The sequence below is a fragment of the Lepidochelys olivacea genome (assembly GCF_965140295.1).
Source record: "Lepidochelys olivacea isolate rLepOli2 genome assembly, chromosome: 6".
Classification (NCBI taxonomy): domain Eukaryota; kingdom Metazoa; phylum Chordata; order Testudines; family Cheloniidae; genus Lepidochelys; species Lepidochelys olivacea.
This window is the reverse complement of record NC_140416.1, coordinates 59,263,267-59,285,449: the sequence shown is the minus strand read 5'-3', so window position 1 is coordinate 59,285,449 and position 22,183 is coordinate 59,263,267. Positions and strand designations below refer to the sequence as shown.

The window sequence follows — 22,183 nt, the reverse complement described above, 5'->3', positions numbered from 1 at the left end:
AGTGGAAGGCATATACTACAGTATTTTCAAAGGGCTTCTTTTGGGCACTGCAGAAAATATGGCTGCCAGTTACTGGTGTTCAGAAAACAAGGAGAATTTTCTAAAATAATGTGAGCAGTCTATGTTCTTTGAAAATACGCTTCAAGTATTAAGCATGCTCCTAAATTTGGGGTTCTCAGCACCTGGGTGATGGGGTGGTCCCAGTAGGGAAAATGAGGTGCTGGTATGCCCTGAGGGGGAAATGTTCAGAAGGCACAAAATGGCTGTTGGGCACTTGTCATTAGGACGCAGAAGCCTATTTTCTATTTGTGCCTTTGAAAACCTCCCTGTAAATCAACAAGCCAGCTTTTTTACTTTAACTGAATCTTTCCATGTGAAGGCTTTTGTGAATTATGTTGTGAAAATTATTCCATAACAATGCTATTCTGGCACAGTGGGAGATGTTTGGGATTGTGGGTGAAATTTGGGTAAAATTTTAATTTGTTCCTTGGGTGAAGTACCATTATTTCCTCACCTCTCGATCTGACCTCTGGGAAAGATCACGTGAAAAGGGTAAATCTGTTTCAAGTACCCCATTACTAGATTTAATATGATTAGGGGGTCAAGTTTACTAGAAAAGTGCAAAATTTATTGGTTTGAAGTAGAAACAACAGTAACTAGGATTAAATGATTAGTTATCAGTCCTTTGGTGCAACTCAAACTGAGCTCCAGCTGGGTTCATGGAGAAAAGCTCCCCCTTACCATGTATTGTTACACAGCTGCCCAGGTGGATTGTGGGGTTCTCTTCTTCTTCTGATATATACAGCATTGGCCACTGTCAGAGATCAGATACTGGAGTAGATGGGCCATGGGTATGATCAGGTATGACAAATCCTGTGTTCCTACAGTACCATGGGTTTTTCCAGCATAGCAGGAGGCTGGATCCTGGAGTAGGTGGATGGACAGACCGCTGTTTTGTCTCAGTGTGGTATTCCCTGAGGCAATCAGAGTGCAACTAAGCAAAAGACTCTGTGGTGTTATGTCAAGGGAGGTGGCCTCAGAAACCGGTGCTTATGCTGGCCCAACCCACAGTCCTTGGTTCAGTCACTGTGACTGCAGTAGACATGGGCTACTGGAATGTACGAGTCTCATAGCAAAGGGGGACCAGTAAGGCTTTTCTGCTAAAGGGTGAAGCATGATATGGATCTGTCAGAGGTAGATTGGACACCTGGATGTATAGATTTGCTCTTCCATCTCATAATCAGCCATCCCAGAGATAATACACCCAGCAAAGACAGCAGCAAGCTTGCTCATGAATGTCAGTTATTCACCCTGATCCCTGATTTGGGTACAGAGTCCATTTTGCTCATGTCAGCCGCTTGATGGCCTCAATCCACTGTGCTCGCTCTGCCTTGGAGCTGGCCTGGATGTAGTAATGAATGTCGTTTTTAGTGATGATTTTGAAGAGGTTGCCTTGTACATTCCCCTTCACCCCTGCAGAGGAAGAGTGCAATAGGTTAGTGGAGCATGTAGAGAACTGGTTTGTGGCAGATGTATGTCTCAATGAGGGTGGAATTTGAGTTTAGCATAACTAAAGTTAGTAGTAGATCTTGCTGTGTGATTCCAGACAAGTCCTTTAATTCTTCTGTGCCTCAGTTTCTCTTGGGAATAATAATACAAATCTACCTCACAGGGGTGTTTTGTGGAATAACCAGGCAATGTTACACACTGTGAAGACAAAAAGCACTATCTAAATAGTGAATATTATTATTATTGGTTTTAGATACTATGGTGGTGGGTTTCTTAGAAAACCCTACAATAAATTAGATTTAATCTCCTGTCTGCTCCTGGCCATCATCAAGCTTCCTTTACATGGGGTTATATTCCCCATTCCCACCCTCACAGTTTTCTTTTAAAGGCTTTCTCATTGCATTACTTATTATTAAGGCCGCGTGTCTGCCATTAAGGTTGCTGAAGTCATGGATTCCATGACCTTCTGCAACCTCTGTGACTTCTGCAGCAGCCAGTGTGGTTGATCCCAGGGCTGCCCAAGCAGCTGGCCCTGGAGACTGCCTGAGCAGTGGCTGGTGCGGTTGGCTTCGGGGAGCCCCCCACAGCAGTGGCTGGCCCCAGGGAGGCGGGGGGAGCTAAGATTTAGTCAGGGATATTTATTGTAAAGGTCTTGGACAGGTCACAGCCATGAATTTTTGTTTATTGCCCGTGACCTGTCCATGACTTTTACTAAAAATACCCATGACTAAAATTTAGTCTTACTTATTATTCAGGATGGGGAAAGGAGGGAGGGAAGGAACCTCTCAAGTGTGTCTCATCAGGAAGGGTCTCCCCATTTGAGACCCACATTTGCTGTCCCACACTAATCTTGTGCTCATTTGCTTTCATACTATAAATTATTTTGACAGCAGGAACATTGAATCACAAAGCTGAGATTCCAGACAATGTTGTTTAAGCTAAACAAATTCACCCTTCAATTACAGCTTCTTCCACTGTTATATTTAGTGTCCACTAGATTTAGTGTCCACTCACATATGGCAGGTACAGAGGAAAAAGATGGTGTCAGTAGGGAGCATGGAAAAGAGGGGATGCGGGGTGAGGGATGCCTCTGAATAAAGAGCTTAACTGTATCCCAGCAAAAAGGAATTGCCCCCTTTACTATTAATTTTCCGGAGTATCAGCCAATGCTCTATTCCCTTCCCGTGATTCATGTGGAGACCTGACTGACAAGCCCAAGCAAAAAGCAAAGGGGAAAGAGGCAACTCTTGGTGTATCCAAAAGTAGATCTAAACAGTCCCCCTGACCCAGCTCAATGGTATTGGGGCAGGTATGTCATCTTCAGTCCCCTACCTCTTTTCTCACAGGAGACTCAGGACTGGTCTACCCACAGATTTGCACCACAATAACAAAGGCGTGAATTAAACTGATTCAATTATTTCACGGCAAATTTGGGAGTAGACCAGCCCTCGGTAACCAAAGCAGGCAGCCTAAAGTTTCATGCTTACCAGTTGGGACTCCATTATCCTCCAGAGCTGAGACAAGGCAGCCACGGAGAGAAAACCCACCAACTGGTCTGTTTTCTTCCTGCAGTGAGAAAGGAAAATGGGGCCCAGTTGGAAGAGGTAAGAATTAGAACCCTTCCCTGAGGCAGACATACTGGATAGCGGTGAGGACACGAGATCACACTGAACATTCTGGATCTAAAACAAGTGCGTCCATGTCTCGGGAAATCCCTCCCAGCACATTGATTCAATTGCATCACTTTCTCAGCCAGAGCTGTTTTCCATAATAAGTTGTGGGAGGTTAGTTATTTAAAGGGACAGCGCTAGGATAACAATCATATTTAAAACCTATTCTCTGTTTTACCAACAACATCCGACAACTTTTAAAAATCCATTTAACTTTCCCCTGTTGATGCTATTTGTTCACTTTATACTCTTCACTCAGCCAGGACAGTGAGACTTGATCAGTTTTGCTTCCAGGCTCTCTTGTGTTATCCCAGGGCTGTGCAATTTGGGTTTACAGCACTTGTGGGGAAGATTTCAGTAAAATAAAGTTCATTGTCTGGTCTCTTTAAATGTCACTAAAACATTTCTAGCCACATGCCATTTTGTATTGTACTGGGCTTCACTGCATCGTAACTCAGTGGCAGCATTGTATATCCACATACATAAGCTCTGCTATTCATTATACACATTTAGAACTGAGTAGCAGAAATTCCCATTAGCACTCTGTGATCAGGCCCCATTCAAGGTTACAATAAGGAGGACAAGAGAGCAGAAAAATCACAGAGGTGATGCAGCCTCAGGATGGGAAAGAGTCAGCCCAGAGAGGACACAGCCCCAGAGCAAAAAGAATCCCAGAAGAGGCATACCCCCAGAGTGGGGTGTGTGAGAGAGAGGAATCCCAGATGGGAGATGGCTCTAGGGGCAGACAGAGGAATCCCAAAAGAGCTAAGGCATGAGGGAGAATGTGGGAGTGAAAAAAAAACAAAAAACCACACAAGGGATGTGGCCCCAGGAAATCCCCAAGCGGTCCCAAGGGGAAAGAGTGGAGGAATTCAGGGGGCACCTGGCCCTGGAGAAGAAGTGGAGAGGGCAGTCCTAGAGCCCAATTTCCTGTGTAATTGACTGTATTACTATTACAGTTTGTAAGAGATATGTACATAGATGTAGTGTCTGAGGTCAGCAGTTCACTGCTCACTTACCTTTGTTGGGTCGTAGTAGTGCAGGAAAGCAGGATCAGCCCTCAGAACAAAGCGCCTCACCTTCCAGTTTTTCCTCTTGTGTCCCTGAGAAGTGAGAGAGACGAACAATCAACTCTCTCATTGTCAGTGTGGTTGCCCTGTATTGGAGGCACCTCCCCGTGTAACTATGACACTTCCCATGAAGAGCCTAAGCTGTGGCTTTCAAGTACAGTCAAAGACAATGGTGGTAACAGACCTAGGATAGAGATCTTCCCTGAAATCTTGCCTCTCTGTTGAACCACAGTATGAACTTCCTTCCCTGGGGCAGTACACACAGCACACATCCACCTGTATTTAGCAATTTTACACCTATAGGGATATGCACAGATTTCTTTTTCTGTCAGGGTCGACACTACTACAGAATAATTTTAAAGGAAAAGAAGGGAAGAATCTAGGTGAAATTACTTGACTCCTCTCCCTTATCTTGGAGCCCTCAAACATATCTATTCACTCTGAGTGCTCTGAGAATTCACGGGATCCCAGGCCCTTTTGGATTGCTTCACCCCGTCTTTTACAGTGTCAGTAAAAACACTTCAACCCTGGAGAAAGGAAGGTGCATCTAGTACCCCATCACCCACACTGGCCAACGCTTCACATACAACTCCAGAAAGACATCTAACAGGAACACATGTAGTGGGATTCCCTGCACCCAAGCCAATGAGTAATCAGTTTATGTCATCAAACCTGAGGATTAACAGCAAACTTGTTCCTAGCAAGTATCATAAACTATGTTTTACAAACTAAGGACATGAGCCTGCAAACAGTTATTCATTCACACATAATTACTCACATTTGAAATCAATGGGAGCAACTATATGGCATGAATAACTGCTTGCACAAGTAGGTTCTACTCATACATGAGTTAGATGCATTTCAATGCTGAGTAAAGTATCTCAGTGAGGGGACACAACCGCTCCTTAACAGCACCACATGACAGGTTAGGGTAGGTAATGAGGAAGAATAGTGCATCCCCTTGAAAGTGAATGTAGATACTCAGGATAGAATTTGGATTTTGGGCAGGACCCCTGTGCTCTTCTGGAAATTATTTTATAATCCTCAGTAACATCCCTCAGCAGTGAGTTCAACCACTCACTTATTTATATCAACAAATAGACTCTCTTCTCATTTCCAACCTTGCTGTTTACTCTGCAGTATTGCTAACATGAAAGCTAATTCTGCTGACCACCTGACAGGTTAGGACAGGTAATGAGGAAGAATAGTGCCTCCCTGAAAGTGAATGTAATTATCCAGCCTTGCTCTTGGCATTCAGCTTTACCCTCCATACAGCTCAGAGAACAACTAGAGTTGGTTTTCTCAATTCTTAATGAGAGGAGATGTTCAAATGTCATATTTACCTGTTTTACTAAATATCCTTGTTTTACAATTGTTCCACTTAATTCAAGGATGTGGAGATGCAGTTCTTCCCTGGAGCTGAGTTTCCTCTTGTAGCTTTCAGCCTGCAAATGGAAAAAAATGGTAACTGGAAAAGTTTTGGTTAATCTGATGAATGCTAATTAAAAAATATACAGAATAGCTTTGTACTGACCTCATAGTCTTCCACAAACCTGTCATTAACACATTATTTTTTCCCAAAGATATATATCCAATTCCATATGCCTATTGCATATCTCCTCAGTTGTCAGAGTGCAATGGACAAATGAATAACCACAAAACAACACACACACACTTACAATAGCCCTGATTTTTAGCAGAGCTTCAGCCTGACCACCACTAATGCAAACAGAGCTAGCTCTAGGGACTACAGCTGTAACCAGTTAGATGCGTAACTCTCCTATTTGTAGGTGCCTCCATAACCGAAATTTAGTCATTCACTTCTGAGGGAAGTAAAAGCCTTGGAAAGTATTAAAAAGCCCAAAGCTTCTCATTTTTAATTTGTCCTTCATATTTTTTTCGCCTTTTATATATTTTGCCATTTGGTACATGCAGTGTGTTCCCCTCACCTCCACAACCTCTTTACTAGCTAAAAGCAAATCTGAGTCAGGAGGGATGGGGAGATCCTACTGCTAGAAGCCACATTACTTACAAACATGTACAGTGCTGTGGAGTCATCTAGAAACTGCTCAGCCAGATCACCATTGCGCATGGCTTCAGTGCTCCGGACTCCAACAGGCTTGGTGAAGTTTTCTTCCATCAGCATGGAGGCCAATGTCACAGCCTCAAATCGAGAGGCAACAAAATTACTGGAGATCAGCCAGTCCACCAGTGCAGAACCTACAAAGAGAAAGGCAGCTCTCAGACAGAGACACAAAACGCTTGCTCATCACAGAGACACACAGACAGACAATCCCTGCCAGCTGGCCTATCCCAGCTTTATCATAATGGCAATGACATATTAATGTCAAGCATAGGCAAGATTTGCCAAAGGCACTGGGTTCTACATTTGCTTCTATATTTCTAAAGAGAGGGGATAAATTTATAATTGAGAAACTTTTTGAGGCAGGGCATAAATGGGCCAGTACATTCTGTTTGCCATAATCTCTTCTTGTATAAAAATAATCTGTTCTTGTATAAAAACTCCACAGTGGCTCCCTTTTCTTTGCAGCAAAGTATCAGGCATTGGGAGGCTGGTTATCCAGAGCTTATGTACCTGTAAAGCTTTCTTTGTATGTATTGCCTTGTTCCATGTTGTGAGTCAGTTTAATTCCATTACTGTTATCATGCATTTTGTCCACTATGTGGCTGTAAAAGAGCAAAAGAGAGCAGTGTTATATGGATGGACAGACAGACAAGCAGGGAATGTTATATGACCTAAAGCCACAATTGATCAGAGCTGTTTTAAGGATAAGTAAATGAGTTGTGCCACAATGCAGGGCAACAGACACCTACTGAAATTTCCTGCTAAACAGCGTGTAGGGGAAATGGACTAATCATCCCACCTGAGGTCCCAAGATGCAGAGCAATAGACTAGATGTGTCACTGAATACCTTCCATTTCAAAGTATCCTAGGACTGGGTGGGAAATGTTTACACTTACTTGAGGCTGATGTTTGAGGGCAGTTTGAAGGAATTTTTCATTCTGTGAAGCTGCTGAACCTGCACTGGGTGGCCAGCATGAATGGCTCCAGTAATGTCCAAAGCCCAAGAGTCCCGCTCTTCTCTGGAGCAAGATTCAAGGAAATATTCTGTGTTGGTTTTTGTCTTCAGCTTAATGACCAGCTATGGACAGAAAAGTACAAAAGCAATAAAAGCATTTATCTAACACGCATGGAATGCTCCCCTGATGCCCTGTCTCACGCAACAGAAGCTCCGTCAACCACTGCAGGGAATCCTGATCAGTTCATTGCCAGAAGGACACCAGTCACAGCTCAAGTCTGGGGGTCAATTAGCTCCAAGTAATAGCTGTATGCCCAGAGCCCAGTATACTCAAGAAAGCGGATTGGCCAGAGATTATCCGGATAACACAGGGATCTACAACTTGGAAATGGAGCTTTCACATCTACATTAATGGTTCAAATCTGCCCTACATTGGTAACAGCTGAAAGACATTGCTATACTCATTCTAACAACAGATTTGCTGAAATACAGACTCAGCAATATATAGTTACACGGATTCGTACCAGTCAGGGGAAGGTTGCATTGCTGCCGCTCACCTGTGGCTAGACATAGAGAGGACTTCACACTCCAGAAACTTTCAACAGCAGCAAATTCTCGCTGAGCTGGCTGCTAGCCCAGATGCACAGTTCAGGGAAGGCAAAGAATACAACTCAAGCATAGGTGCACCATTGGGGAAGATGAGGAAAACATATTCCTTCCTCTTTCTCACCCTCCCTATTTACTATGCTGTTCATGTCCTTCTCGGTGTGACTGCAGGGCAGATGAATTTTCATCTATATCCAATTCTCCCCTCCACAGCCTTTTTTTTTTTAGTATATGATTGCATCTCCGAGCTGGAGTGTTCAGAGAAAAACAACCAGAGTAGAAATCCTCAGAGACAGGATAAGGAAATCCAGGAGTAACACCTTGATCTGGCCTTCTCTGCTGAAAGGCTGATCAGCATCAACTGCTCCCAGTTCTAGAGAGGCATGCAGGGGCAATAGAGGAAGAAATTGAGGAAGTCAAGGGAATGAAGGGGAGAAACCAGAGAATAAAAAAGTCATTGCAAAGAAAAGAATGGTGATAATGTTTCAAGACATACCGGTCTGTTCTCATAGTCCAGGCACGGACAAGTGATAGTGCAACCATCCAAAATGATCCTGCCCTTAGGAGAAGGCTCCTTCCTGCCTCCGTCAAGTTTATAATACAGCAGCTTGTCCTGCAGCAGAACAAACCATCTTGCTTTCCAGTTATGGACAATATGTCCCTATGCCAAAAGAAATTTCCTTGGTTACTTTAAAGACAAGCTTAGAGGAGTATTTCTCTTTCCACCTACCTTTCTTTTGGGTAGGTGACATGGTAACACTCTAATTATCCTTATATGCAGACCTATTTTTAGAAGTCTCATTGGAATGGTTGTTATGTATATTGTGATAATACAACCAACAAATCTGGAGAGAGACTGCAATGGACTTCCTTCATGTGGACCATTACCCTGGAATTTTGATAAATGCCCAAAATTATTTAACCAAAGTCATGCTAAGGAGACCTTGATGCATGCTGGAACATTGATTTCTAGACTGACTCTTGCTGATATCTTTTGAGAACGTGCAAGGTCATATTTCTTATGAGTTAGATTGTTCTGATTAAAAGACAAGTCTGGAAAGGATTGCTAGTGGCAGCTGGGGTAGTTTCCCCGTGGACTAAGAAAGTATAAATCCCAAAGTGATCTCAAATCAAGAGGGCTCCCCCTATCCCTTTTTGTCAGATTCATTGTTTGCCTTGTGTGCAGCTCTTTCTCCCACCAAGAGGAAAGAAACTGCAAATTTATCAATTTACCACCACTGGAAACTCACAAGTTGAGCTTCAACATGGCAAGTTTCCTCTGTTAATATATCTCATCTGTCTTTATAAAATCATTGGACAAAGAAGATGCAATTTTTATTCTTTCCCAAACATGGGCCTCATCTCTGATGGCAAGAATTTTTCTGGCAAAAGCTCAAAGCAGATGAGTGACTCAGAGGAAATACCAATCTGCAAACACTGAGAACAGGGAGCTGGGTTTTGCACAGGATTTACTGTATTGTAACTCTGAGTTGGAGTCAGTGGGAGTTCAGAGTGCTCAGCACCTCCAAGGATCCAGCCTGCTGACAGCAGTAGCATGGCTGCTGTTTGATGAATAAATTTCAGTTTAATTCTATATCAGTTTTGCACGTTGGTAGGTTCCATGGTTCCAGGCAGCCTTGAAAACTCTTGACTGAGCAGCTGGGTTTTTTCTTACATTCCCCTAATGCGAATTGGTGCTTAGTCATATCAGACCTGCTGCCCATCTCCTGTGACTAAACTGCTTCACTATGCTGCCGTTTCCTGTGCGTTCCTTTCATCCCAACCAAGTGAAGGCTGCTAAACCGCCACATGCCTCTTGTGCTATAGCGCTGGGATACAAGCGAAAACCTCTGTGATCCAGTAGTGTGATTAACTGGAGCTCTAAGGCTGGTTTTAAAGAAGAGCTTGCCCAGGGGAGTGGCACAGACATGCCTGGTCCTGTCTTTTGGCGGCAGTTCTGGCTTTATGGTGCAGTCGAGCTGACTTTACATATTTCACAGGAGATGGAGCTTTACAGTCAGTCAGTGAGGCACCAAGGTAGTGGAGGCTTCATCATGTTAAAAAAGGTGGGTAAGGCAGAGACTGGGGAACGTGCAAGGTCCAGTCACTGCAGGAATCGTGGATCATTAATGTGTTTGGGATTGGGAGGGAACATTAACGATTTCTATGAAAACTGGTGTAATGTGGTTCTCTCAAACCTGACTAAGTCTGAAGACATCTTGCCCTTGCTAAGCAAAAGTTAACTGGCTGGATCAGCCTTTGGTTTTGTTCCTTCTCTTCCTTCACTCCATTTTTTCTTTCCTTCTCTCTGTCTTTTTCCAGTGCCTGTGAATTCCCTCAGCTACTTTTCTTCCCGTTAACATTGTCTGTTTTAGCTGTTTTCTTTTTTCCCCCTTTAGTGAGTCAGTCTCTCTCCTTCATTTATTTTTCCCCATCTTTTACATGGCCTTGCCTTGTGTTTATTTGTAGTCCTTCACTCTGGTTTTCCTCTCTTCACCTTAATGAACCTCTACCTCTTCTTTCCACTCCATTTCTCTCACTCAATTCCTCAATCTCTTCTCTCCGTTCCTCTCTCTCCTACTCTGTATTCCTTCCTCCTTTTCACCCCTTCCTGCCACCTCTCCAGCTGGTGCCCTTAGATCTTCCTGCCCCCCTCACTTCCACTGCTACAGTTGGACCAAGAGGGTCTCCATCCACTCTCCTGCTAAGACCAAAATCACTGCTGCACCCATCCAGGCAGTGCTTAATTTACAATGAAAGAGGTGCTGGTGGTCAAGCAATAAGGTGACGGGGGTTCAAGTAATTTTTTTACACTCATAACTGATGTAGCAAGCCCAGAGATGCCAGGGCTATGAACTGCCAAGCCTAGGGGTGCTGGGGTTCGGCCCTGGCAAGCCCCGGCACAAATTAAGCACTGCGACCAGGGCAACCTCACAGCTGCTCTAGTGCATTTATGCCTCCTGGGTAGAGCTGAGTGAGAATTGGAATTTCCATTCAAGGGGAAATTCTGCTATTTCAATGTTTTTGTCCCACATAGGACAAAAAGGTGAAATATCAAGTTTTTTTGCAGAATGAAAAGTTAAAAAAAAATGTGATTAGGAAACAAAACATTTCACTTCAGCCTTTTCAATTGAAACAAAACTTTTCAACAGTCCCAAAATCAAAGTGTTTAGCTTCAGTTTCTTGAACTGACCAGTTCAGCTTTCAAATGTATTTCCCTATCATGGCACATTGGGAGTTGTTGTTCAGTTCACCTGAGACCTCCATCCTCCCCTCTGGGCAAGGCTCCCTGGCTGGACAAACCCCATTATGCACCAGCAGTCACATCACTCCCATGAAACACCATACGGCTCAGAGGGAAGACTTCAGTGCCTGAGGAGAGAGGTAGACTGGCCAGGGACCCCAGCTCATAGGAGAGAATGGGGGTCTGAAGTACAACTCCTATCAGGCAATGCACCATACTCAGGAAATTCATTTTTATGTTGAAATGACTCAAAACAAAAGGTTTTGGGGCCATTTTACAATCCAAAATATTCCAGTTCAGGTCAAACCCACCCTAAATGAAATATTTAATTTAAAATTTTCCAACAGAAAGGGAAGGAAAAAAGCAGCAAAAGCTCTGCTCCTGGGTGTTCTCGGTGAGGAGCAGCAGTCATCATCTTCCCTGAATGAGAATGGCTGGCTGGCAGACAGTGGGGAGCTCTTACTACCTGAGCTGCCTTGGGAGCCCTGCTTGGTACACACCCTTCACATTAGCACCAGTGATGCTGCTGTGTCGTGCACAGAAGCATTTCCCAAGGTGGCTTAAACCTCACAAGCCCCTGGTCAGCATTGCCCTTTCTGTATTAAAATAAAAGCGATTAACAAGTAAGACAGACCCATAATAACAACAAGCTTCTGCTGCTGCTGCTGCCCAGAAATAAGTTCCCCTCTCCGCTTCTGGTTGTGATCCAGCCCTGCAAGTGGGAGGGAAGACCTGCAACACAGATCTTCTTTCAGTTGCTTTCACCGTGGTTATGGAACGCAATATGCCAATCTAGTTAGCCCCAGAGAGAAGGGGCTCTAAGCCTCTTCCAAGAGCAGAGACCGAAAGCTTCACTCCTCACCTCTATCCCGCTTCTACCACCAGCCTTCTGCTAGGTTCCTCTACCTGCAATTTGCTGAGGAATGTTCTGGTGAGTGTATAATGTTGTTTTTTTGATAACCAATGGCTCTTTCATCTTCTATGAAAACATTGGTACAGGGAACCAGAGCCGGGGAGGTTAACTCTATAAATACATGCACCTTAGACAGAAGTTCTGTGGTTGCACTTAAAATGCATCCACCAATTTGAAAGATTTTACATATTTGAGAGGTTTCAAAGTAGTAGCCGTGTCATTATAAATTTGTTAGTCTCTAAGGTGCCACAAGTACTCCTGTTCTTTTTACATATTTGAAAGAAATTCTCTTTGAAGAATGGGGAATAGCAGTAGAACCCATAACTACTTTCAAACACTTGCACTAGGCCTGGCTCCAGCAGACCCTCACTTCAGATGCAACAGTCAGTTATAAGAGTTAAGGCAGTCTAAATATGTCAGTTTCAAAAGAAAGCCAATTCCTGTCTTGAGCTCTTACCCTTTTAACAAGGAATCCCTCCTTCAATATTCCACTCACATCCTGCATCCTGGCTGCCAAGTAAAGAAGGTTGAGCGTGTACTGCAAAGCGTTGAAGCAGTTGCCAACTGTCCCTCCGCGCAAGGTTTTTAAAGAAGACTGATTTCTCCAGGACCTTCCTCCTCTGTGACGTCTCTTTCCTGTCCTGCCTTTCCCTTCCCTTATCCTGCTTGTGAGACAGTAGTTAAACATTGAGCTGGCGCAACACCTGCCCTCAGGGAAATGCAGAGCAGTGAAAGTTCAACAGGATTGCAGTGCTGATTCCATAAAATTCACTATGGTAGAAAAACACCCATCTGGTGACTCAGGGCAAGCAGCTGCAAAATTATATGAATCAGGGAAGAGACAGGCATTCTGTAGGTGGTAAGTGGAGGAGGTGAGGAGTAGAGGCTCTAATATTCAAGATTTCAGAGAGTTCAGTATGTGCTATGAAGTTTCTCTTCACAAATAGGTACAGGGATATGAGAGAGACAAGGTGAGGGAGGTAATATCTTTTACTGGACTGACTTTAATAAAAGATATTTCCTCACGCACCTTGTCTCTCTCATATCCTGGGATCAACGCTGCAAATAATTGTAGGGATACTGAACTGCTGGACACCTTAAAGGACAAGATATTCTTGCCCATGCATTATTGTAAAGGTCTTGAAATAATTTATGTTGGGCTTTATAAGAGTTGTGGGTTTTTTTAACACAAAATCCATATTTTGGGCTTAGAGTGCCCTCTAAAGATGTGGGCCAAAATTATCCAAAGTGGCTGCCTAAAGTTAGGCTTCTAAATCTAATTTTAGGCAACTAAATTAATGACCTAATAGTTAAGAGATGCTGTGAATGAGCCCCCCCATCCTCTGCCCAAAAAGCATGACAGCTACTGAAGCTTCAAGGTGCTCATCACTTCTGAAATTTAGGTCCTATATTTTGGTGCCTGAATATAGGCTTAGACTAACTTTAGGCACTAATTTTAATTTTTTTTGGCCATGATACAGCCACTTATTTAGGCTTTGATCAAACAAACAAATATCAGCTAATAGAATTTGAATCAGAGAGGACAGCTGGTTTTTTTAAGTACTATCCTTTTCTGTATAGAAAAACTTGCCTTTTTCTAGATGACTGAGGAAATTAAAATCAGTCTTTGCACACTGACAATATAAAAAACAACAAAGGAGCAGCAATGCCTTAGCTTTCCTGCTGCTGTCCCAGACAACAATCCAAGTGTGAGTCACAAGATGGGAAGTCTTAATCACTAACTGCTGTACATTTGTACAGATCAAACTGTCATGCTCACACACACGCGGAGGAAAAGGAACAAGCAGGTAATTCTTTTATCTTTACAACATTGTTTTACTCTATCTGGCAAAGAAGGTAAAGACACTTCAAAGGTATTTGAACCTGACAAAGCAGCAGGAACTTTACTCAGGGAACAATCCTGCACCGACCACTGGGGAGAATAGATGGGAAGTAATGGATTCCCCCCCTCCCACCCCCCACAATGTAATTTTTGTTCTTCAAAGATAGAAAAATCAGTTACTATAAGTGTTAAAATATATAGGCAGGAATTTTGAAAGAAGCCTAAAGGAAACTTATGTGGAAATTCAATGGAAGTTGGGCACCTAACTCCCTTGAACTCAGCTGATTGTGAAGTTTGATATTTGATCAAGAGATACCAAATGCAATAAATATTGGACTAACACATACATTTAAAGGCATGGAATGGGGAGAAAACTGATGGCTGCAAATGGAAAATACTGAAGTAGATAATGAGGCAAGAGAGATGTGTTTTCAGGTTTCTAAATGTCTTACACAATATAGTTGTAATCACATTTTAGTGCAGAATTAACGTTTACAGATAATTTATAAGCCAATCACAAAAACAGGCTCATAAGGACACTGAATAAAGAAAAGCAGTGGGTGTAAGTTCACAGAATGTGTTATCTCATTATTGTTAGTTAACACAAGTCCAGACATGCACCCTTTAGATAAACAGCAGTTTGAGTCTAATATTCCACTGTAGGGCATTAAGGCTTGAGGCCTGAATTCCAGCATTGTTCAACTTGTTACCGCACACAGCTCGCAAACTGGTGGGTAACAACTTCATGCTAGGGAGGACAGGTAGAAGCCTGCATGGGTGTCTCTTACTCATACAGTGATCTCAAAATTACTCAAGAACTGATCTTTGTTGAAGACCTAAACAGTGAGCTGGTTCCTTTCTCTTCTGCACACAGACCACCCAGGGGAGTGAGCAGACACCCAGGGGCCACATTTTCTGTGAGAAAGTACCTGCAGCCCAGAAGAATTTTATTGTTAATCATGATGAACCAAAATTTTCCCAAGGTGGACAACAGATGGCTGTATATAATATTTCTCTCTGAAATATGATTAGCTGATGAAATGTGTGAACTACTTTATAAAATGTAATCAACACAAAACAGTCTCGGGGTACACATACAATTCGTACACAACACACTGTATTGAACAATCAGGACTAATAATAGACTGTCCTCAAAGACTATTCCACAGAATTAACTCAATACTAACATCACTCAGGCAAAAGCATGAGATATGGGCCTTACGCCATAACCCGAAGGTCAATGGGGGGAGTGAGTTCTGGAGCGGAGGACCCTCCACTGGGGAAGTTCTACCTGCAGTCTCGAACCATACAAGTCTAGGGAGCACTAGCAAAAGCTATCAGGTCTCCAAGTGTTACACTAAAGTCTGTCCTCCTTCTAGCTACCCTACTTCAGAAGGAAAATAACTCTGCAGAACATCTTATTTCTTTTGTGGGAACAAGATGACACTGAAATAGAGACTGAGAAAGAAGCTTTCCCCAAGACCATTTGTAAAGAGCATTTTAGTTTCCATAAGTCAGTATTGGGTTTTAATAACAGGACAGGGGTGCCTTACATTTTTATTACCAACTCTCACCCCAAAGGATCCCAAAGCACTTTATACACTGGAATTTACATAAAGCATTACTGAAATGCAACTGTCTCTGAGATGAAAGAGGCATTGGAGGCTCCTCAGGGTAAGCAGTAGGTAGACATTACTCACCATTACAAAATGGTAGGATACAGATACAGTAGGATTTTTGGCTGCTGCTGTAACCTGACCCAGAGAACATCTTTACATTTCAGTTTAGCCCACTTGATTTCAGAAGTCACCAACAGCCACAGAGCACACGCTTCACTGCACAAGTCAGGGGAAGAGCAAATTTTAGCCAAAGTCACCAAAGAGAAACAAGGGATCTTTAGTGTCCACCAAGACCAGATGACATTTCCCCCTTTTTTAGGATTTGTCACTGTAGTGACTGCATGAGCTGTTTGCCTACCTCAGAAAGATGAATGGCTGAGTGCACATTGCCAGCATGCAAACCTAGGGTTTCTGGGAGCCTACATATTTGAAAGCTTTGAAAACTAGGCCTTCACCCTCCACTGTAGTACACCATTATACATTTAGCTCTAAAGCTAGTGATTATGAGGTGAGATACCTAAGATGGAAACAAACTACCAAAATAATAATTCAAAAGAATGTGATGAAAAACATCTAGATAATAGGACAAAAGTTGGTAAAAACCTTATCAACAGCAGCCATTTCAAAGCATTAAAAAAACTAAGCGCAGGTTGATAGGTTAGTGCTTCTTAGGAACAGTGTAGCTATCCAGATTCAGGGCTGGGTTTAGCATTCTATTATTGTGTAAAAATCTATGAGAAACAAAATTTCCCTGTCTCCTCAATGTGAAGATTCTGCTCCAAAGTCTATCTCTGTAGCCTTACTGCTATTCACAGTTCTTGTGTCTCAGTGACACCACAGCAAATCAGGCTAGAAAGGGTTAAACATCCTGCAAAATAATTAACCCACAGAAGACATGGGGGGAGGGTGGACAATGTAATCAACAGTCCCTGTCTATGCTGTATTCTGATAATTCAGAGGTCAAAAGAACATCCTATCATGTAAATTAATTGTAAACACGGGATATCTCAGTATTCATCTCTCTTTGGAGGAACAAGAAAATGGCCTTATGTTAATTCGTCTAGCTAAGTACCAGTGATGGATCTCCTTCAAAGTCATCCTAATTACCTTTTGTTCCCTGAGGAATTCCAACTTGTCAAAAGACATGAAATTGTATAAAAGATCCTTGAGTCCTGATTCTGTCATCTCAGATATGCTAAGGCTTCATCAGGGGAAGTTTGAGTCGCAAGACTAAGGTCCCAGTTGTGCTGGTATGCCCTGAATATGAGATTTGGACATTGGACTATAACCTATGAACTATTTCTAAAAGAACTCCTTGCAATTACAAAGTTCACCAGCTCTGCTATGAATCTTCACCTCAATGAATTGAACTCATTTCTGTATGTATATTGATCTTTTAACCATACTCTCTCTCTTTCGTTTTTTAATAAATTTTAGTTTAGTTAATAAGAACTGGCTGAAGCGTGTATTTGGGTAAGACCTGAAACATTCATTAACCTGGGAGGTAATGCGTCCAATCCTTTGGGATTGGTAGAACCTTTTCTTTTATATGATGGAAAAAGATTTACTGAAATTTTCATCTTATTTGACTTGGGTACCTGGATGGAGGCCTGAGGCTGGATCACTTTAACGGAACTGTGTTGTTTGGATTTCTGAGTAGCCAGTAAGGTAATAAAGAAGCTGTTTTATGCTGGTTTAGTGAATCTAAGAATTGGAATATCCATCAGCTTTTTGGGGTTTGGCTGCCCCATTCTTTGCAGTTCACCCTAATTGAGTGACCATAGCTGGCTCCCCACTAGGACCCCAGTCACAGTAGTATAGTCGGCAGGATACACATTACCACAGGTTAATTGGGTTTTTGGATCAGAACCAAATGCTTGTCAAAAAATTAATTTTGATATTGGAGAGTTTAAGGGTTATAAATCAGCTACAATGAGTGTGCAACAATCATATGAAGAACTTGATAGAAAAAGCCTTGAAGATTTGTGCTTACAGAGAGGGTTGTCTTTGAAGGAAAAAACCCAGATCAAGAACTAAAATTCTGCTAATGGCAAATGATCAGGAAGCAGACCCAGTGAGAATGCTTGCAATAAGAAACAAACAACAACTTGAATTTGAACAGAAGCATACGGATCTTTGTTTACTGGAGAAGCAAAAGATAGCTGATATGGAAAAGGAGGCTAAAGAAAGGATTGATAAGATGGCAAAAGAGGCTCATTTAAGGCATATAGAATGGCTAGCTGCTGAGGAGAAGGCTCACCAGATGCAGCAGGAATCTGCCAGACTTCAGCTCCAAATGTTAGAAGAGCAGAAAAAGCTGCCACAACCTGCAAATCCATCCGCTCTGGACAACAAAAATTGGGAAAGAACTTGCCCCATTTACAAAGATAATGAGGACACAGAGGAATTTCTGTCTATCTCTGAACGTCTATGTGAAATTCACCATATCCCGGATGCTCAACATATGCCTGTCTTGCTGACCAGATTAACTGGGAAAGCCAGGGAAGTGTTCAATGAAATGGGTATGGATGAAGCCTTGAATTATGTAAAATATAAATATACTGTATTAAAACGTTTTAAGGTTACCTCTGAAACTTACAGGTTGAAATTTAGAAATTTTAAAATGTCTAATGGTTTTTCGTATGTGGAATGTGCTCATAAACTGTTTGTCAGTAATTGAATTACTGGTGAGAAAGCTTGGGGTAATTTTGAACAGTTAATGCAATTAATTACACTTGAACAAATATTAAATTTGGTGCCAGACGAGGTCCGGGATGCTATATGAGATGGAAAGCCCAATTGTGTTTTGCAGGCTGCTGAAATTGCACTGAAATTATCATGAAAGAAGTAAGCCCCTGGGAAAGAATAATCACTATTCACCCCAGTTCAAAAGAAAGGAAGGGTCTTGGAGTAAACCTAACCCCAGCGTGGATAAAAAAGCTCATGGGAGCCTAGAGTTCAAAACCTCTTACCCTAAAGGGAGGCCGGTTACCTGTTACCAATGTGGAATACCTGAGCACATAAAGCCAAACTGTCCAGAATTCCAAACCACCCCACCATCTTATACCCCTGTGAGTGCCAATGCCATAACTATGAGTGCAGATGCTAACCCTGTAAATGTTAATGTTATCTCCCTAGCCCCAAAGGAGAATGTAAGGGAAGGACAGGGTCTCGTGAATTATGTCAGAACTGAGTCTCGGAGGGGTAGTGACGAATTTATTAGAAATTCAGAGGTGAATGGTGTGGATTGGCATGGTTGGCATGACACAACATCAGACATTACTTTGGTGTTATGTCCGAGAGGAGGACGAACTGGCAGGCAAGAACATAACTGTTCTGGCTTTAGCCGGGTTTCCTGTAACTGTTCCTTTAACTAAGATCCACCTGGAGTGGGGCGGATTTTAGCGGTGAATTGATGGTAGGCATTCGAGATAAACTTCCAGCAGACGCTCTGATAGGGAATGACATTATGACTGAGTTTAATACCGTTAATGTCATAACAAGGTCTCAAGGGAAGTACGGTGCTGATGCCTTTAGCTTGACTGATGGCAGTGAAAAGAGCTGCGAAGGGGAGGAGATGGCCTCCAGCCCTTCAGCTATAGAGTCTGGCAGCCCCCAGGTGAAAAAATCTTCCTGATGTGTCAGAGATGGTTCTGAATTTAAGTGAAACCGAGAAGGAATTTATTGCGGCCCCGTAGAGCAATGTTTCATTGGAACAGGCCAGGGTCAGTGCTCAGAGTAATGCCCCAACTGAAGAAGGAAGGGCTACAGTCTTGGTAATTGATGGATTGTTGGCAAGGTTAGTGCAACATGAGTATCCCTATACATTACCAGTTACCAGTGTGGAGAATTGTGACAGTGAAGGAAATGTTCCTGTGTCTGTTAGGGGTAATGACTTGCTACCACAGTCTCCAAGCAGTTGTCTGTGAATAGCCATGTGTGCTGGGACAAAGGAAAGGATATCCCAAGCTGTCTCTCTGTTAAAGGGGAATGTTTCTCCTGCTCTTTTCTGTTTGTAGAGCAGACAGAAAAAGCCCGTCAGCCTATGATGGTTGAAAATTTATCAGTAGACCCAGAGTTGATTCTGGATACAACTAAAGACCAGGAAGGAAGTGGTCCTAAATTTGTGTCTGCTAGGGATGATGACATTGCACTCGGTTGCATCCAGTTAATGTCATAAATAGCTCCCGGAGACCAAGCAATTAGGGTGCTTCTATTTTGCCTGTTGCTAGTGTGTTGCTGGGTAAAGATATGACAACTTTGTCTGATCAGGGTGGTATCATAGCCAGGGCACAAGAAAAGCATGAAGGTGATTTGACTATATTACCCACTGACCAGGGGCGGCTCTACCAATTTTGCCGCTCCAAGCAGTTGCTGCCGAATTGCCTCTGTGCCTGGAAAAGCGGCGGAGCTGCCACCCAAAAGCCGCAGTGGCGGGAAATGCGGCAGAGCTGCCGCTGAATTGCTGCTGTGGAACACTGACTGCCGCCCCATTCTGAATACTGCCACAAGCACCTTGGAAAGCTGGTGCCTGGAGCCAGCCCTGCCACTGACAATGTGGAAACTTGTAACAAGGAAGAGAATACTTTTAAATCTTGTGACTATGAAGTCTAGCAGTTTACCTGAAAGGGGGTTTTGTAAAAATCCTCCTGATGGGACAGAGGTGATTCTGGATTTAAGTGAAACCCAGAAAGAGTCTGTTGTTGCTCAGGAAAATGTTTCTTTAGCACCAGCTCTAGGTGAAAAGGGTAAGGGCAGAATTTCTGTGAAACATGGGTTGTTGCTTAGAAAGATTCCTGAAAAGAAAAATCTTAAGGGTAATTTTTGCAAGCAGTTTGCTGCAACTGATGGGTGTGGAAGTGATTTAATTGAGTTAACTCAGGGTGAATCACTGTATAGAGAAAGCAACAGTTTGCTTGGGAGACTTGTTCCAGTTCCTAACTGCCAGAGTCTTTCTGAGGTGTACAGATCCACTGACTTTGCTTTAGAAAGACCCAGTGTGGATAGCTTTGAAAAGGTTTCAAATGAAATAAAAATTGTTAGGGAATTTAAACAGCCCTACTAGCTTAACCAGCTTGTTGGGGAGACAATGTTGTTGGAACATGAATGTCTCCACGTTTATTCTTTAAGTAAACTCTGTGACTCAGGTAGTGAGGAAAGATCGGGTTATTGGGTTACAAGGATGCAGGGGAGAACAGGCAAACTCTCATCTCTAGATATTTTGGATATGACTTGTAGTCTCTTAGTGGACTTGACATCTGAGTCCATGTGGAAGCAGAGGTTCGTAATGGAAGGATAAAGGAACCTGGAGTCTAACATGCTAGTGAAAATGGATGGTATCTCTTTAAGACAGAGTCCAGCCTTGGAATTGGTAAAGCTTGAGGATTTGAAAACTAGTAAACAAGCTAGTGTCTGTATTGATGCAAATTACCTGACTGACTCGGGGGAGAAAGACTTGCCCAAAGCCATTAGCAAAGAGGACACACCCAGCCACCAATGGATTCTGTTACACAAAAGAGTTCAGATTTTGACCCTACTGGACAGGGAGGAAGGGAAGGATTAAACCTTGCAAATAAAAGCCACAGGTTAACCCTAAAATACCAAAACACCAAGGAAGTGGTTAACTGAAAGCCTATGTTAAGGAAGACCCTGAGGTCAAGAAAAAGCTAAAAAGATTCAAAAGGGATATTGAATGAGATGACCTAAAGAATGATTTGTCTAAACCAAAGGCTTGGCATGACAAAAATGATTGTAAATGTACACTTAGGATAAAACTGATGTTATTGCTAACGATTGTAACTAACTTGTTGCTGATACCAAGAACTGTACAAATGTACAATGTGCATGGGTTTTTTTTGAAAAACCCTTGAACATGTTGGGGGTGATACATCAGAATTCATTATGTTGTAAAAGCCTTCATGGTTATACTGTTTCATTACAAGACAACACATACTATGTTAAAACGCCTGGTGATACTGATATTTCAGAGTTAGTGCCTGTATCTAATCTTGAAACTGTACACAGTACAAAAACCATTACAAGCTTGAACTGCTGTTCACAAATGAAACTGAGCTAAAACATCTCACAGCCTTTATGGCTGAATGCCAGAGTAAGTGCTCTCTAATGAACATTAATGGCTATGTTAAGTTACCACAGACCAAACCCTGGAATCACTAAAGTGTTTCACAAAGTATGGGCTAAGTTTTTGGCTGGGCCAAAGCATGCATCAATAATTTGGCCTTACAAAGAATTCAATGTAAACACAGCTCATATCAATGTTGGAAGGTACTTAAGGTGTATCCAGAAGGGGTTCCTCCTAGGGACCTTGGGGAGCTGAGAGAGCATAGGCCTATGAGTCTGTGACCACTTGGGAACAGCATGAAGATGGTCTATAACGTTTCCCTTAAGAAGGACATTGTAGAGTTGTGCAGAGAGAGAGAAGGCTGCGCATTGGAAAGCTCACTAAGGCACAACTGATTACTTAGTTGGAAGAGGAGGATCGCTCTAAGGAGCCGGTTCCTGACCCAGCTGGGGGCATGAGAGAGGCTGGGAGCAGCAAGGCAGCCCCAAGGCCTGCACTGGTTCCTGACCCAGCTAGGGCTGTGAGAGAGGCTGGGAGCAGCCAGGTGTCCTGGAGACCTGTTTCCCCAACCAGCAGGGGGTCTCCA

General features: G+C 42.8%; 1 protein-coding gene across 3 annotated transcripts; it reads right to left on the bottom strand.

The window, feature by feature from the left end:
- Positions 1 to 606: 606 nt before the first annotated feature.
- On the bottom strand, positions 607 to 16,724 carry PLEK2 (pleckstrin 2). Of its 3 annotated transcripts, none has more exons than XM_084629777.1 (9): positions 16,623 to 16,724; positions 8,393 to 8,557; positions 7,232 to 7,413; positions 6,846 to 6,937; positions 6,282 to 6,469; positions 5,593 to 5,694; positions 4,199 to 4,282; positions 2,997 to 3,075; positions 607 to 1,473 (listed from the first exon to the last, which is right to left on the bottom strand). In XM_084629777.1, exons 1-9 carry the CDS (start codon positions 16,698 to 16,700, stop codon positions 1,346 to 1,348), a joined length of 1,098 nt encoding a protein of 365 aa, XP_084485903.1. In that variant the 5' UTR covers positions 16,701 to 16,724; the 3' UTR covers positions 607 to 1,345. The 3 variants fall into 3 exon arrangements, with proteins under 3 accessions (XP_084485903.1, XP_084485904.1, XP_084485905.1); XM_084629778.1 differs by lacking the exon at positions 16,623 to 16,724 and adding an exon at positions 12,511 to 12,674; XM_084629779.1 differs by lacking the exon at positions 16,623 to 16,724 and adding an exon at positions 12,511 to 12,674 and having other exon boundaries at positions 8,393 to 8,509.
- Positions 16,725 to 22,183: the final 5,459 nt, after the last annotated feature.

Excerpts from the sequence above, each read along its gene's own strand:
- PLEK2 (XM_084629777.1), bottom strand. The coding sequence starts at position 16,700 with ATGACAGAATCAGGACTCAAGGATCTTTTATACAATTTCATGTCTTTT. Across the intron at positions 7,414-8,392 it reads TGGACTATGAGAACAGACCG|CTGGTCATTAAGCTGAAGAC; the intron begins GTATGTCTTGAA and ends TTCTGTCCATAG. Across the intron at positions 6,470-6,845 it reads ATACAAAGAAAGCTTTACAG|GTTCTGCACTGGTGGACTGG; the intron begins GTACATAAGCTC and ends TTCTCTTTGTAG.